General features: G+C 44.2%; 2 protein-coding genes across 2 annotated transcripts in view; both read left to right on the top strand.

Moving 5' to 3' along the window:
* Nucleotides 1-91: 91 nt before the first annotated feature.
* Nucleotides 92-7,454, top strand: LOC110485915 (uncharacterized). The gene is made up of 4 exons (XM_021557142.3): nt 92-371; nt 3,405-6,425; nt 6,597-6,671; nt 6,886-7,454. Exons 1-3 carry the CDS (start codon nt 306-308, stop codon nt 6,651-6,653), a joined length of 3,144 nt encoding a protein of 1,047 aa, XP_021412817.2. The 5' UTR covers nt 92-305; the 3' UTR covers nt 6,654-6,671; nt 6,886-7,454.
* LOC110485916 (uncharacterized) overlaps nt 7,381-17,953 on the top strand; it is a 28,799-nt gene continuing 18,226 nt past the window's right edge. The window contains exon 1 of the mRNA XM_090195990.1: nt 7,381-7,419. The gene's annotated coding sequence lies outside the window, so the exon portion shown is untranslated. The remainder of the gene's footprint in view (nt 7,420-17,953) is intronic.

Here is a 17,953-nt window from a genome sequence, read left to right on the forward strand (position 1 = left end):
CTGGGCTTATTTTAATTGCTAGATTTTGTGGCGGAGTAAAACCTCACTCTTTGCCTCTTGCTCTCTGACCCCACATTCGTTTATCAGTGGAAACGGAAGTTAGGTTGAAAATACTGTATCCGTGAAAACCGGAAACATCCGCTTTCTCCCAACCCCGCTGGAGACGTATGACTGGAAAAGCTAACTAGCTGTAAAACTATAGTTTATAAACCTTTTTATTTCTACACTATAATACTACAATCTGGTTTTCAAGTCAAAGAGCTCAGTGGTAGGGCGATAAAATATCTGAACCCTCAAAATCCAGAATGAGACGACACACAACATATAATGATGAAGACATGCGCGATGCTACCAGGAGGAAGGGAGAGAAGGTAAATAATCCGATTTTGTCCGTTCTTGCACATGCATTTCCAGAAGTATTGGCAATGTGACTATTTACATTTGGTGATTTAATTTATTTGCCGGTACCTTCCTGACTGGCATATTTATGTTTAAATAGCCAGCCTGCTCTGAAAAAGACATTAGCTAATGTTAGCTAATCTGACGTAAACTAGCTAACGTTAGTTGCTAGGAAACTCTGATCTGCTTCTAAAATATGTGGACTGGATTTATTTTATATCATGTTTTTACAAGTGTAATTCAATGTAACGTGTATGACGACCAACTAAACTGTCTGACCTACCATATGCATGCACATCCACATCCAAGCATTCCTTACCAATTCTCTCAATTACCAAACTTCAGGTTTTATTTTGACGATGTATATATTATACATTTTGCAAGTTAGGAAAATAGTGTGGTTTGCCAAGTGGATTCTTCTCTTCCATGCGCTGGCAGTCGAAATACAGAACAGAGAACCGAGTGTAGGATAGAGTTTCCTCAATGTTCCTCCACACAAAACTCACGCACAGCTAACCCTCTCACTTACTATATACTACATCTACTACTACAAACCAGTTTAGTATTTTATTAGGCACCCCGTTAGCTGTTGTCAAGGCAGCAGCTACTCTTCCTGGGGGAACACAAAACATCACATCTTGCAAAACCTTGTGCATCATACAAATCCACATTCCCACCACTACATCACAAATGTACATTGTTCCACTACTACATTACATTTTGGGAGAGATTTCCACGTAGTCATGGCTCTATATAGTACTGTGCGTTTCCTAGCCTCTGTTCTGGGGACTGTGAAGAGAACCCTGGTAGCATACTAGCATGTCTTATGGGATATGCCTTGGTGTCTGAGCTGTGTGTTAATTTATTGAACAGATAGTTTGGTACTTTCAATACCTCAATACCCCCGGTGTAACACAGTTCCCCCCCCTCCCTAAAATAAACGATGGCTGTCCATGGTGCTGAAAGTGCGATAAATGTTTATTGGTAGTAATTTTCTCATGTTAAGTCTAACATTTCACGAACCTATACATGACGCAATGCTGCCATTTGTAGACTGCTGACTGGTGGCAATAATGTAATTACATGTTCAATAATTAAAATTGGAAATTCAGATTGCAAATTCATGTTTTTATGCAACCGCATACTAATCAGCTACCAATGGATTTTTAAAATAATATACAACTGTCCTGTATAGGCTACCTGAACCTGCCTGTCATGAGCCGTCCTCCTGCTCTCTCCTAGTTTAGATAGAACGTTGTTGTGAGTAAAACCAGTCTATTAATGCCAAATAAGTCAGTCCACCCACAAAACACTAGTTTACTGGGGATTCAGTGTACTATCTATAGCTATGTACTGTATTTAGCTGCTATTTAGCTGCTTTTTATAAAAGTAGCAGGTAGCCTAGTGGTTAGAGCGTTGGACTAGTAATCGTTTGCTTGATCGAATCCCCAAGCCAACAAGGTAAAAATCTGTTCCTAGGCCGTCATTGTAAGTAAGAATTTGTTCTTAATAACTGACTCGCCTAATTAAATAACGGATACATTTTAAAAAATTGCCAAACAAGTTTTCTTCCCGAGTGGCACAGAGGTCTAAGACACTGCATCTCAGTGCTAGAGGTGTCACTACAGACCCTGGTTTGATCTCGGGCTGTATCACAACCGGCAGTGATCGGGAGTCCCATAGGGTGTCGCATAATTGGCCCAGCGTTGTCCGGGTTAGGGGAGGGTTTGGTCGGGGTAGGCCGTCATTGTAAATAAGAATTTGTTTTTAACTGACTTGCCTAGTTAAATAAAATTTAAAAAACAGAGGAAAAAAAGTACTTGGCTTGAGGGTAAAATCAGCCACTATTTATTTATTGTTGAACTTGTCTGGCTAATAGCCTACACAAATGGGCTGCAATATTCAAGGTAAATTAAATCTAACTTTAGAGTCTCCTGAAATCCTCCATTTTTTTTTGTGCAAATCTTTTCACAGCGGCCTGGAGATCCAGTTTGCTGCCCGACTTTTCTATACGGAGTATTGCCAACCCAGACAGTCTTTCCTGACATGTTTCATTATAGGCCTATGTCCATTGCGCTGCACAAAATGTAAACGTATTCTTGAATAATGTATGCCAAGATATACCTGAGATAAGGGACTGTTGATATTTGCAACCACACAACTCAAACACCGGTTCACCAGTATGAATGAAATCTCAAACCGCTTTCTTTTTGTCTGTCCAGTATCCAGGACGACCTGTCCCCAGAGCTTCGAATACCTTTGTTTATTTCCATAACGTGTTGAAGCCGGCAATTAAGGAGAATGAGGGGCTCAATTAAAGATGTTGCAGAACTGCTGTATTTGAAGCACAACTCACTTCTGCCCAGTTTCCCAGATGTTGCTATGGCAATCAAGCTGTGTTTACAATCCTGTAACAGTCGCTTCTGCGGAGAGATCGTTTTCTAAACTAAAACTCAGAAGGAACTAACTGAGTTTTAATTAGGTTCTCGGTCTGATATGAAGCTATTGAACCCCTGAGTAAGTGCCACTCATTGCACTGGCGCCGTCGTAGCCTTAACCACGGCATTTGTTCACCGATATCCCCTCAATTAGTGATTTATTTTTGTTCAAGGCCCGAGGCACTTTTTCATTCACATTCCCGAAGCCCAAGAAACTAAAACTTAGCTTACCTATGGAAATTAAAAGCGTTAATATTAATTACCTTTTTGAGGGTAACTGTCAAAATTCTGGATTCAATTAAAGAAAATAGACAGACTACTTTGAGCCAGGAGAGACTGACTTACATGTTTTGGATGTTAGCCCTCTGTGTACATTTAAGGGCCAGACATGCTACTCTGTTCTAGGCAAAGTACAGTTGGCCCATGTCCTTCTTTGCAGAACGTGACCATATAACTGGTACGAATCGAGTATGAATCATGTCAACCTTCATCCATTTTTAAGCTATAAAGCAAGCAGCTGTCTTAGTAGATGGTTATCCATTGATATTTTCTCATGTATCCTGTTAGGTCCCTGAGGATAAACAACACGAATCCACCATTTACTCATTCAGGACACAGGAGCAGGACACAGCAGCCACAGGCTTCCAGCGCTTCCTCAATGTCCTCAACAAAGGGGTGGACATCAACAAGCTCTCAAAGATTGTCAACAACGTGAATGAGTTACCCCCTATACAGGAGGCCCATCCCAAGACTGCCTACAGGAGTGAGTATAAGGAGGCCCCAGCTCAGAACTCTCAGGATTGCTTGGGGCCCCACAGTAGAGCTCTGCCACAAGACCAGAGTCCCTCTCACATTCGTGAAGAAAGGAGGCTGGATCTCCCACATGGCCAGCTCCAGAGCCTGCTGGAGTCCATCGGGCTAGACCTGGGGGTGGAGGAGTTGGGCCGACTGACAGACCGGACCAAGGAGAGGCTGTACGGGATGAAGAGAGACCAGGAGAGGAGCCCGTTGAAGTCAGACAGGCACTCTAGTACTAGAGACTGGGACAGAGAACGAGACGAGGACACAGAGAGGGAAGGATCTAAGAGAAATGGAGAAAGGGAACGGGACAGAGACTGGGCCAGTTCTGAGAGAGACCGAGAGAGAGACGGGGAAAAATCTGAGAGAGACCGGGACAGACACTCTAATACCAGGGACAAGCGCTCTGGTCCCAGGGACAGGCACTCTAGTACCAGGGACAGGCGCTCTGGTCCCAGGGACAAGCACTCTAGTACCAGGGACAGAGACAGACGCTCTGGTTCCAGGGACAGGCACTCGGGTACCAGGGACAGCAACAGGGACAGGCGCTCTAGTACCAGGGACAGCCAGAGAGATAGGCACTCTGATACCAGGGACAGTGAGAGAGACAGGCACTCTGGTTCCAGAGACAGGGACAGGCACTCGGGTACCAGGGATAGCAACAGGGACAGGCGCTCTAGTACCAGGGACAGTGAGAAAGATAGGCACTCTGATACCAGGGACAGTGAGAGAGACAGGCACTCTGGTACCAGGGACAGGCGCTCTAGTACCAGGGAGAGAGACGAGGACAGACGCTCTAGTACCAGGGAGAGAGACGAGGACAGGCGCTCTAGTACCAGGAACAGAGACGAGGACAGGCGCTCTAGTACCAGGGACAGTGAGAGAGACAGGCACTCTGGTACCAGGGACAGGCGCTCTAGTACCAGGGAGAGAGACGAGGACAGGCGCTCTAGTACCAGGGACAGAGACGAGGACAGGCGCTCTAGTACCAGGGACAGAGACGAGGACAGGCGCTCTAGTACCGGGGACAGGCGCTCTAGTACCCGGGACAGGCGCTCTAGTACCAGGGACAGGTGCTCTAGTACCAGGGACAGGCGCTCTAGTACCAGGGACAGAGACAGGGACAGGCGCTCTAGTACCAGGGACAGGGACAGGCGCTCTAGTACCAGGGACAGAGACAGGGACAGGCGCTCTAGTAACAGGGACCGAGACCGGGACAGGCGCTCTAGTGACAGAGACCGGGCCAGGCGCACTAGTAACAGGGACAGAGACAGGGACAGGCGATGTAGTACCAGGGACTGGGACAGAGATGGTGACTGGGAAAAAGAAAGTGACATGGATTGGTATAGGGACAAGTCCAAGGAAAGCTCTTCTGAGCTCAACACACACAAGGACCCTATATATCCTTTTTCTCACCCTCCTAATGCATCTATGATGGCAACCTTCTCCACCACCCAGTTCTCTCTGTATACCAGCAGCCCCTACGCCAATGCCTTCCCTCCAGGTTGGGGTTATGCCCCTGGCACCATGCCCCCTGTTACCATGCCCCCTGTTACCATGCCCCCTGTTACCATGCCCCCTGGAACCATGCCCCCTGGCACCATGCCTCCTGGCCTTATGCCCCCTGGTAGCATCCCCCCTGGTACCATGCCCCCTGGCCTTATGCCTCCTGGTACCATGCCCCCTGGCCTTATGCCCCCTGGTACCATGCCCCCAGGCCTTATGCCCCCAGGCCTTATGCCCCCTGGTACCATGCCCCCTGGCCTTATGCCCCCTGGTCTTATGCCTCCTGGTACCAGGCCCCCTGGCCTTATGCCCCCTGGCTTTATGCCCCCTGGCTTTATGCCCCCTGGTATTAGGCCCCCTGGTTTTATGCCCCCTGGTTTTATGCCCCCTGGTTTTATGCCCCCTGCTACCATGCCTCCCTTCCCATACCCCCCCCCTGGGTATCCACCCTACCCCAGCGCCCCACCACATTACTCTAATAGCACAGCAGCCTTAAGCCAGACATACGCATACACCCAGGCTGCTAGCAACCTCCAGCTCTCATCTACTCAGCCTGCCAGTAACCACCAGTTAACATCTATCCCACTCCCATACAACCAGCCCACTGGCAACCTGCTCCAGCTCATGAACCTCCAACTCCCAAACAGCAAGCCCGCTAGCACCCGCCAGCTTACATACATCCAGCCAGCTAACAACCCCCAGGGCAAATCTACCCAGCCTGGTGGGACCCGCCAGCTTACATACTTCCAGCCCGCTAGCAACCCCCAGGTCACATCTACCAAGCACGCTAGCACCCGCCAGCTTACATACATCCAGACTGCTAGCAACCCCCAGGTCACACCTACCCAGCCCGATAGTGAACTCAAGGTCACAAGCACGGCTGTACCGACGCCAGCACTGAAAGTGTTGACCCCAGGCCCCATCTCCTTGAGCAAGGCCCAACAACTGAAGGAGCCATCACCCCCCCGCTGTCTGCATTACGTTAAGACGGTGGTGCCCAAGGGCATCAAACGCCGCATGAGACGGTCAAGAGTCACGAGAAACAGGCAGGCGCTTGAAGAAAGGTGTAATAAATACAAGAAAGAGGTTCTGAGAAAGAGGAGAATATATCGAGATCTCCAAGGGAAGAGAGATGGACTGATTGCAAGAGCTGCAGCGAAAGTGGCCGCTCAGTTGGCGGCAAAGTACCCCAGGGCCCTCTCTGAAGCGGAGGCAGAGAGCGAGGTTGAAGGGGAGAAAAAAACAATGCCCGAAGAAGCGATTAAGGGGAAACTAAAGAAGAAGGTTTGTGTAATTACTTCTGGAAGTACAGTATTGTCTTTGGTAGGAAAGACCTTTGCTTACTTCTATGCTGTTCTCACTTTTGTCGTTATTGCTTGTGTCTTTTTTTGCTAGCGATATTATTCACCATTCGGTCATATTTTTGTTGACATGCGAGTGTATACCCTTTCTCAGCTTGAAGAGTTCAACCTGAAGATGAAGCGGAAATCGACGCAACAAACACCAACATAAACTCGAAGGCAGTTTGTTGTAAGTAAAAGCAGTAGAAATACTCATCTATTTCGCCAAAGAATGTGTATACTGGCGTGTTCACTCCATTTTGGAGAAATTTGGAAAATAGAGTTGTGTCTTAAGTTAATGACCCTGGAATATTTGATTTGGGTCAGTTATGCAATGATTCTATGCGATGATTGTTTTTCCGTCGTAGCAAGTAATTTGTCTGAACTCTTTCTCTTTTCTGCAGATCTTCACTTGGCATCATGAGCTCATCTCCCACTAGAATAGAACCTGCTGCTGACCCATCTAGACCCTATGGACATCAGTTGGCTTACATTGTTACCTATCAACCATTTATAGATTTGTAATGACACTAGCAAAGGATTTGTTATCTTTGAGCCACATCCTTTAAGGCTACATAGTAAAGATTTTTTTTTCAGATTGGGTTTATCTGTAGTAGCATGGGTACGGTCAGGGGCTTTTCTTGACAACGTGATCTGACTAGCAAAAATGATTGCCTATATAGGCTTTTCGCTTTAATTAGGTCCTGGATATTTTCCTAGGCTGGTCATTTGGTCAGGAAAAACTCTTAACCCATTTCTGTGGATCCTCTTTCACTGTGTATATATACAAAATAAAGAGTTATTTTATTTCTTTTTCTCAAAAAGTTACTTCAATATGGAAGTCATGCTGATGCTATAAACTGTCACACTCCGTCCTGTTGGCGGCAGTATTATAATTTTAATCATAAGAAGGTGGGGGGAGAAATCTACAGAAGCAGGTACAGCAGAAAAATAAAATACTTTTTGTCTTTGACTAGCTAGATCGTTACTTTTGTGTTCGCTAATATATACATTTTTATGCAATTGTATTTGAAGTCGAGCACCCTGTCAGGCTTTGGTAGGGTACGTGGAACTTGTTTGACGCCTCAAAATCCGAAATGACACGGCGAACATACACTCTTTCAGGCCTAAGACAAAGAGCGCGGGTGAGGTTGCAGACAGGAAGTAAACACTCGTTTTATAGTTACTGCTTGCACATTCTTTTTTAAGACTAAGGTCATGTGTTTGGTTATGATAAAAAAAAAATATTGGGCTATATGCTTCTGTCACGCTCACAGCATATTCTGAAAATGACAGCTTGTAGCTAACGTTTGCTACCTAGCTTAGTAGCAGAGGTTCTGCATCAGATTCATGCAGCTCTAGTATTCTGAACATAGTTAGCATTTATGAGGCCAGCAATCACGTTCCTCACATGCTAGGAACGGATTTCCTCAAGTTGTAATGAAAAGGTGCCAGTCTGTCCCAAAACACAAGTTTTATGGAGACTTGTGGGAGGTGTGCTTATAACGTCGCCACCTGTATGCGCTTGCATCCAGACTGAGAAGTCCGCAATGGTATTCCTGACCACATCCTGAAGTGGTCAGCAAGATCTGAACACAATCAGCACAAAGCCACTTCTGTGCGTCTAGACCCCTATGAGATATTCATATTCTGAGAGCCAGGGGCGCAACTTTAGTTTTAGAAGTGAAGGGGGACGCCAGTCTCAACGTCAACAGTGAAGTGGGGACTCTGGGATTCTGGCCTTCTAGGCAGAGTTCCTCTGTCCAGTGTCTTTGTTCTTTTGCCCATCTAAATCTTTTATTTTTATTGGCCAGTCTGAGATATGGCTTTTTCTTTGCAACGACCTGGTGTCTACACTTGATACTTACATGTGACTTCTGCTACAGTATCAGAATATGGAAATCCCATTGAAAAGACTGGTCTAGACACACAAAAGTTGCTATGTCATCTGATTTGTGTTCAGATCTTGCCTGGTATGGCAATAGGACTGCCCTCGATCACATGGCGCCAAATAGGGTGGTGCGGACAGTCCAGTACATCACTGAAGCTGAGTTTCTGCCATCCAGGACATCTACACTATATATACAGTACAATGACATTCTAGACGATTCTGTGCTTCCAACTTTGTGGCAACAGTTTGGGGAAGGCCCTTTCCTGTTTTAGCATGACAATGCCCCTGTGCACAAAGTGAGGTCCATACAGAAATCGTTTGTCGAGATTGGTGTGGAAGAACTTGACTGGCCTGCACAGAGCCCTGACCTCAACCCCATCGAACACCTTTGTGATGAATTGGAACTCCGACTACGAACTAATCGCCCAACCATCTGTGCCCGACCTCACTAATGCTCTTCTGGAGAGAACCAAGGGCTGAATGGAAGCAAGTTCCCGCAGCAATGTTCCAACATCTAGTGGAAAGATGTTTTCTAGCTATGCCGGGCATTATCAGCTCATTGTTATGGATGTATCCAAATTAATGTCAATAGAAAACAGCTACTTTGCTGTTATTCTGCCTGCAGAGGTAGTGACTGTGTTAGCCGCAAGGGATAGGAATGTTGCCAGCGAGCATGATGACAGAACATAAAGAACGAATGACTAGGTCGCGTTGCTAGCGACCAAAAGATGATAAAAGTATGAATTTGTTTATATAAATGAAAATGTCCACAAAAGATATGTAATTTTACCGGGAAATGTGTGTTTTCATATTGTTTTCTTTGGCAACTACGGTATAAGCGGGATAAACGCCTCCGTTCTGTACATTACCTTGGAAGAAGGGACTCTGTCCACCTTGTCCAGCTGCATGTAATGTACAGAACTTCTGTGTTTATCCCTTACATGTACCACGGGTATGACAAAACAATTATTGTACTCTTCTAATTACATTGTTAACCAGTTTATAATAGTGATAAAGCACCTCCTGGCGTTTGTGGTATATGGCCAATATACCATGTCTAAGAGCTGTATCCAGGCACTCCGCATTGCGTCCTGCATTATAACAGCCCTTACACGGAACCCAAACCGGCTGCGCACGTGCGCCATCGTGCATAAATTAATGTTGTCGTCCCACACCAAACGCGATCACGACACGCAGATTAAAATATCAAAACAAACTCTGAACCAATTACATTAATTTGGGGACAGGTCAAAAAGCATTAAATATGTATGGCAATTTAGCTAGCTAGCTTGCACTTGCCCAAAGTCCTCAACTGCGACAATTAATCCACGCATAAAATGGTCAACTGAATCGTTTCTAGTCATCTCTCTTCCTTCCAGTCTTTTTCTTCTCTTGACTTTCATAAATTAGGGGTATTACTGCCACTGACCTCGTTCGTCTTCGGTCACCCATGTGGGTATAACCAATGAGGAGATGGCACGTGGGTACTTGCTTCTACAAACCAATGAGGATATGGGAGAGGCAGGACTTGCAGCGCGATCTGCGTCAGAAATAGAACCGATTTCTATTTTAGCCCTTGGCAACGCAGACGCTCGTTGGCGAGCGCGCAATAATCGAATAACATGGATTTCTAAATTCATTTTGTAACGCTCGCGCAGGTGACGCGAGCGCTGTGGTCAGCCTATTATGCTTCGAACACACCCCACAGCGTCATTGCGCAAAATGCAGTGGTTTGCGAAAGTATTCATACGCCTTGGCATTTTTCCTATTTTGTTGCCTTACAACCTGGAATTAAAATAGATTTTGGGGGGGTTTGTATCATTTGATTTACACAACATGCCTACCACTTTGAAGATGCAAAATATGTTTTATTGTGAAGCAAACAAGAAACAAGACAAAAAAACAGAACTTGAGCGTGCATAACTATTCATCCCCCCCAAAGTCAACACTTTGTAGAGCCACCTTTTTCAGCAATTGCTGCCACCACCATGCTTCACTGTGGGGATGGTGTTCTCTGGGTGATGAGAGGTGTTGGGTTTGCGCCAGACATAGCGTTTTCCTTGATGGCCAAGTTAGCTCAATTTTAGTCTCATCTGACTAGAGTACCTTCTTCGATATGTTTGGGGAGTCTCCCACATGTCTTTTGGGTAACACCAAACGTGTTTGCTTATTTTTTTCTTTAAGCAATGGGTTTTTTCTGGCCACTCTTCCATAAAGCACAGCTCTGCGGAGTGTACGGCTTAAAGTGGTCCTATGGACAGATACGCCAATTTCTGCTGTGGAGCTTAACAGCTCCTTATCTTTGGTCTCGTTGTTGCCTCTAATTAATGCCCTCCTTGCCTAGTCTGAGTTTTGGCAGGTTTTTTGTGGTGCCATAATATTAAATTGTTTTTATAATGTATTTAATGGTGCTCTGTGGGATGTTAAAAGTTTCTGATATTTTTTTATACCCCAACCCTGATCAAGCGTTAACCGTGGTACAGTACATTCGGAAAGTATTCAGACCCCTTGACTTTTTCCACATTTTGTTACGTTACAGCCTTATTCTAAAATGTATTAAATAAAAACATTTCCTCAACACAATACCCAATGACAAAGCGAAACAGGTTTTTATAAATTTTTGCAAAACATAAATACAATAAAAACAAACTGTGTGGCAGGCTGACCACCTGTTATGCGAGTGCAGCAAGGAGCCACGGTAAGTTGCTAGCTAGCATTAAACTTAAATTGTTTTTTATAATCAATCTTCACAATCACTAGTTAACCTAGTAATATCATCAACCATGTGTAGTTAACTAGCTTGTCCTGCGTTGCATATAATCAATGCGGTGCCTGTTAAATTATCATCGAATTATAGCCTACTTTGCCAAACGGGATGATTTAACAAAAGCGCATTCGTGAAAAAAGCTGAATCGTTGCACGAATGTACCTAACTAACCATAAGCATCAATGCCTTTCTTAAAATTTATATACAGAAGTACATTTTTTTAAACCTGCATATTTAGTTAAAAGAAATTCATGTTAGCAGGAAATATTTTTATTTATTTTATTTAACCAGGTAGGTAAGTTGAGAACAAGTTCTCATTTACAACTGCGACCTGGCCAAGATAAAGCAAAGCAGTTTGACACATACAACAACACAGAGTAAAACATGGAGTAAAACAAACATACAGTCAATAATACAGTAGAAAAACGAAGTCTATATATAATGTGAGCAAGTGAGGTGCGATAAGGGAGGTAAAGGCAAAAAAGTAAGTAAATACAATATAGCAAGTAAACACTGGAATGGTTGATTTGCAGTGGAAGAATGTGCAAAGTAGAGATAGAAATAATGGGGTGCAAAGGAGCAAAATAAATAAATACAGTAGGGAAAGAGGTAGTTGTTTGGGCTAAATTATAGATGGGCTATGTACAGGTGCAGTAATCTGTGAGATGCTCTGACAGCTGGTGCTTAAAGCTAGTGAGGGAGATAAGTGTTTCCAGTTTCAGAGATTTTTGTAGTTTGTTCCAGTCATTGGCAGCAGAGAACTGGAAGGAGAGGCGGCCAAAGGAAGAATTGGTTTTGGGGGTGACCAGAGGGATATACCTGCTGGAGCGCGTGCTACAGGTGGGTGCTGCTATGGTGACCAGCGAGCTGAGATAAGGGGGCCTTTACCTAGCAGGGTCTTGTAGATGACCTGGAGCCAGTGGGTTTGGCGACGAGTATGAAGCGAGGGCCAGCCAACGAGAGCGTACAGAACGCAGTGGTGGGTAGTATATGGGGCTTTGGTGACAAAACGGATGGCACTGTGATAGACTGCAATTTATTGAGTAGTGTATTGGAGGCTATTTTGTAAATGACATCGCCGAAGTCGAAGATTGGTAGGATGGTCAGTTTTACAAGGGTATGTTTAGCAGCATGAGTGAAGGATGCTTTGTTGCGAAATAGGAAGCCAATTCTAGATTTAACTTTGGATTGGAGATTTGATGTGAGTCTGGAAGGAGAGTTTACAGTCTAACCAGACACCTAGGTATTTGTAGCCGTCCACAGAGTAGTGATGTTGGACAGGCGGGCAGGTGCAGGCAGCGATCGGTTGAAGAGCATGCATTTAGTTTTACTTGTATTCAGAGCAATTGGAGGCCACGGAGGGAGAGTTGTATGGCATTGAAGCTCACCTGGAGGGTTGTTAACAGTGTCCAAAGAAGGGCCAGAAGGATACAGAATGGTGTTGTCTGCGTAGAGGTGGATCAGAGACTCACCAGCAGCAAGAGCGACATCAATGATGTAAACAGAGAAGAGAGTCGGCCCAAGAATTGAACCCTGTGGCACCCCCATAGAGACTGCCAGAGGCCCGGACAACAGACCCTCCGATTTGACAGACTGAACTCTATCAGAGAAGTTTGACCGCTGACCCATTACAGATGCAGGCAATGAGGCAGTGATCGCTGAGCTCTTGGTTGAAAACAGCAGAGGTGTATTTAGAGGGCAAGTTGGTTAGGATGATATCTATGAGGGTGCCCGTGTTTACGGCTTTGGGGTGGTACCTGGTAGGTTCATTAATAATTTGTGTGAGATTGAGGGCATCAAGCTTAGATTGTAGGATGGCTGGGGTGTTAAGCATGTTCCAGTTTAGTTCGCCTAGCAGCACGAGCTCTGAAGATGGATGGGGGGCAATCAGTTCACATATGGTGTCCAGAGCACAGCTGGGGGCAGAGGGCGGTCTATAGCAGGCGGCAACGGTGAGAGACTTGTTTTTAGAGGTGGATTTTTAAAAGTAGTTCAAATTGTTTGGGTACAGACCTGGGTAGTAGGACAGAACTCTGCAGGCTATCTTTGCAGTAGATTGCAACACCGCCCCCTTTGATATTAACTAGGGAAATTGTATCACTTCTCTTGCGTTCATTGCACGTAGAGTCAGGGTATATGCAACAGTTTGGACCGCCTGGCAAACTAATATGCCAGAATTTTTGATAATTATGACATAAAATTGAAGGTTGTGCAATGTAACAGGAATATTTAGACTAATGGATGCCGCCCGTTCGATAAAATACAGAACGGTTCCGTATTTCACTGAAATAATAAACGTTTTGTTTTCGAACTGATAGTTTCCAGATTTTACCATATTAATGACCAACGGCTGTATTTCTGTGTTTATTATATTATAATTAAGTCTATGATTTGACAAAGCAGTCTGACTTAGCGGTGGTAGGCGGCAGCAGGCTTGTATGCATTCATTCAAACTTTACTGTGTTTGCCAGCAGCTCTTAGCAATGCTTGCTTCACAGCGCTGTTTATGACTTCAAGCCCCCCCCCCCCCCCCCATACTTATGTCATGCAATAAAATGCAAATTAATTACTTAAAAATCATACAATGTGATTTTCAGGATTTTGTTTTAGATTCCTTCTCTCACAATTGAAGTGTACTTATGATAAAAAATGACAGACCTCTACATGCTTTGTAAGTAGGAAAACCTGCAAAATCGCCAGTGTATCAAATACTTGTTCTCCCCACTGTATAAAGCTATGATGGTACAATTTTATTAATGCCAAAAGATAATTTGGTCGTTTGACGTGGTGGGATCTTTTTGTGTAGGTAAAATGTATTTAGCAAGAAATGCGCAAATATTGATCTAATAACCATCATATTAAATAAACTTGGAGTCACAATGATACTGTGTGTGTGGTCCTGCCACTATGACTACTATGAAACCATGCAGTTTATTAGACTACAGATGAGTTATGATGAACTTCACAGTGTGGTGAAAGTAAATGGTGGTTCTGAGCAATTAGTGCTTTTTGAGGTAGGTTTTGGGTTTGATTATTAAAACATAACGGTTTTCGATTTAGGTTTCCATGATTTTTAATTGACATTCACTATGCATTATGTGGGTTGAATGATGTAACATAGAATAAAACAATTAATTAAAGTCCCATGATGGTAGTGCCTGCCAATTACTGCTTATCACTTATTAACCATCATTTATTCAAATATTTCACTTGTGTATATTACATTTGTTTTATTTGATGACTATTATTTCATTCCAAGTCACCATCTCATCTCTATAGAGCTGCTGTCTGTACTGTCTGACAAAACCACTATTTTGTAGTTCTTCAAAGTCAAAAATGCATACTTTTATGACTGCTGAATACCAACTATCGATCACTTTTAGATCATGTATTTTCAGATAGAGATACCGTGCAAAGCAATAGCTGCTCTCTACATCCCCACGTGATGGCGCATTCTTCTGCCTCTTCTGTAAAAGAAACACAGACCGGACAAGTAGCTGCACAATGAATTGTGTTTATTGTAGTTAATTGCCATGTTTTATGCGATAAACTATGATGAATATTGGCCCTGTTGGAAACTAAAACTCCCTACCACATCGCACAGGTCAGACTGGATCTGATTTATCTCTACAGAAACTGCAATGTGTGCATTGAGCTCACAGTAAAACCCTCGAACAACATGGTATTCAAGTAATTGAACCGACATTGGTCAATTAGTTGAGGTTGTTTAAAAAAACAAAATATTGTCGTTTAAAAACGGAAAAATAACCTACATTTAATTGCTCAGCACTAGTGCATGGTTATCTTGATGCTCCTATCCAATAAATATCGAAGGTCTTATTTAAGTGACAATGTGATCGATGCTTGACCTGCTATTTGACAAATCAAAATATTCTCGCTCTTATCCATAATAATCTCATCATGTAGACTAGCCTACCTGCACAACCTACCTATACTCTGTCTGCGAGCTGTTGGCTAGAGCGCATGTGCCAGTACCAGAGTAGGCACATTTGCTATTTTACGCAACACAGTTGAAAATGCAATAGAATGAAATTCATGAAAACCTAAGCGAAAATGTACATTTTGTGTGCACAATATCATCACGCAGTGATTTCTATCACACCACTGGTGGAAAAATGCACATTTGTTTCTTTATCCAGATTCTAGAATATTTGCATGAAATGGATGGAAACCTAGCTAGTGACAGTCATTATTGAAGTTGTTTGTGGTAATGTCAAAATTAGGGGTGTTGTCAAAGTCATCAGCGATGGATAATTTCTAACCAATCAGACTATCAAAGCCAATAACGAATTTTAAAAACAGTGCTTTACCCACATGTGTTCAGGCCCAATTGATCGGTTTCTGGGACCAATCAGAGCGGTTAGAATGTGATTTGTGTTCTAGAAATTGTCGGGTGGTACTCAGATCCAGACTGTCGTCACTAGTTATCACAAAGTCATAAACCCTATTTCTAAAATGTCTTTCAAATCTAAGTCTGACCAAAACAGATAGTTTTTCCTGAATCTTTACGATACAGCTGCAGCTGTACATAGTCCATCGGTAAATAGCCCACCCAATTTACCTACCTCATCCCCATACTGTTTTTATTTATTTACTTTTCTGCTCTTTTGCACACCTGTACATGACCATCTGATCATTTATCACTCCAGTGTTAATCTGCTAAATTGTATTTATTCGCCTGCCTCCTCATGCCTTTTGCGCACAATGTATATAGACTCTTTTTTTGTGTGTGTGTTTTTTTCTTATTTTTTTCTACTGTGTTATTGACTTGTTTATTGTTTACTCCATGTGTAACTCTGTATTGTTGTCTGTTCACACTGCTATGATTTATCTTGGCCAGGTCGCAGTTGTAAATGAGAACTTGTTCTAGCCTACCTGGTTAAATAAAGGTGAAATAAAAAAAATATAACCAATTTTGACTTCGTGGCTGTGGTAACTAGTGACAACCGATCCAGACTCATTGCAGATACATAAATGAACGTCCTTGGGCATAGCGTTTGGCCGGAGCAAGGGGTTTGGGTAGACAGGCAACCTAGCACAACAGTACACAACAACATGTAGCTTACATTAAGCTCACTAATGTCTTCTTACATGTTTATTTTATGCTGCAGTGAACCTGAAGACAGGGGCGAAAATCTGATATCAACTTTGGAGGGGACAATTACATGAACATTTCTCAAGAGCAATTCCTGAGGGGGACACCAAAAGTAGTGCTGTAACACATAGCCTACGTTGTAATATGTTAAATGTATATTGAGGAACCATAATTACTACTACTGGATAATTGGTAGGTACAGTAGTTAAATGAAGGGTTGTCCCAACTTGTTAAAATGTTTAAATCATTATAATACTGCTAATACAGACAAAATTCTGATCAGCACCTCAACTTGGTCAACCAACCCTTGCACCTCCACTGGAAGCCTCCTGAGGACCTCTGCTGCCTCTCAACTGCTGCTACAGGGGTATTTGTTGTGAAAGAGAGGCAACTGCACTGAAAGAGAATCTATGTTCAGCTCAGGGTACTGATCTAGAGATTCATCCAACTCCCCCGTGAGAAGCACTCTTTCCAACTTTTACAGAATGTTTAGACTGTCCTGGTCAAAACAGTCGCCAAACTGAACCTCCACACCATCCAACACTTTAAAAAATTCTGCCCTATAGTGATCCACTGCTTTGCCAGCAAATTGTTTTGAGTGTGTCTCAATGGATTCAATCAATGTTGTTGCTTTCTCATACAGTGCAAGGTAGCTTTCGTCATTTCTTTACCCCATGCACTGGATAACTGGACACTGATTGGATTTAGCTTGTGTGCTGTTACAGTTACACAGTGGCGGTGGGTTTGGCAGTTTTGATGTGCTGTGAATTTTACAATGGCTTTTCTCCAGTTCCTAAATCCTGCACTAATGAAGGCAGCATCGGCTCTTTGGCCAAAAGATGGCTGGCTTGAAAACCCTTGGCTACAGTGAAAACACAACACTCCTTTTACTGATGGATTATAATGGAGCCAGGGGAAATCGCCAAACCATCTCTCTTGAAACGTCAACACTCTGTTGGCAAGAGTTTGCGGTTCTATAAATTGTGGGTGTGGCTAATATGGTTTTGTGCCATCACTGAGGTAACTGGACAATGTTGTGCCACTGTCCCCTATACTGGTGCTGCTGGCAACAAGGTTGACACCTGGTCCTGCCGTGGCTGTGACACTGTCCCCTATACTGGTGCTGCTGGCAACAAGGTTGACACCTGGTCCTGCCGTGGCTGTGACACTGTCCCCTATACTGGTGCTGCTGGCAACAAGGTTGACACCTGGTCCTGCCGTGGCTGTGCCACTGTCCCCTAAACTAGTGCTGCTGGCAACAAGGTTGACACCTGGTCCTGCCGTGGCTGTGACACTGTCCCCTATACTGGTGCTGCTGGCAACAAGGTTGACACCTGGTCCTGCCGTGGCTGTGCCACTGTCCCCTATACTGGTGCTGCTGGCAACAAGGTTGACACCTGGTCCTGCCGTGGCTGTGACACTGTCCCCTACACTGGTGCTGCTGGCAACAAGGTTGACACCTGGTCCTGCCGTGGCTGTGCCACTGTCCCCTATACTGGTGCTGCTGGCAACAAGGTTGACACCTGGTCCTGCCGTGGCTGTGACACTGTCCCCTACACTGGTGCTGCTGGCAACAAGGTTGCCACCTGGTCCTGCCGTGGCTGTGACATTGTCCCCTATATTGGTGCTGCTGGCAACAAGGTTGCCACCTGGTCCTGCCGTGGCTGTGACACTGTCCCCTACACTGGTGTTGCTGGC

This window comes from Oncorhynchus mykiss, chromosome 13, assembly GCF_057628025.1.
Source record: "Oncorhynchus mykiss isolate SJ-2025 chromosome 13, ASM5762802v1, whole genome shotgun sequence".
NCBI classification, from domain to species: Eukaryota; Metazoa; Chordata; class Actinopteri; order Salmoniformes; family Salmonidae; genus Oncorhynchus; species Oncorhynchus mykiss.

Excerpts from the sequence above, each read along its gene's own strand:
- LOC110485915 (XM_021557142.3), top strand. The coding sequence starts at position 306 with ATGAGACGACACACAACATATAATGATGAAGACATGCGCGATGCTACC. Across the intron at positions 372-3,404 it reads CCAGGAGGAAGGGAGAGAAG|GTCCCTGAGGATAAACAACA; the intron begins GTAAATAATCCG and ends GTATCCTGTTAG. Across the intron at positions 6,426-6,596 it reads AGGGGAAACTAAAGAAGAAG|CTTGAAGAGTTCAACCTGAA; the intron begins GTTTGTGTAATT and ends ACCCTTTCTCAG.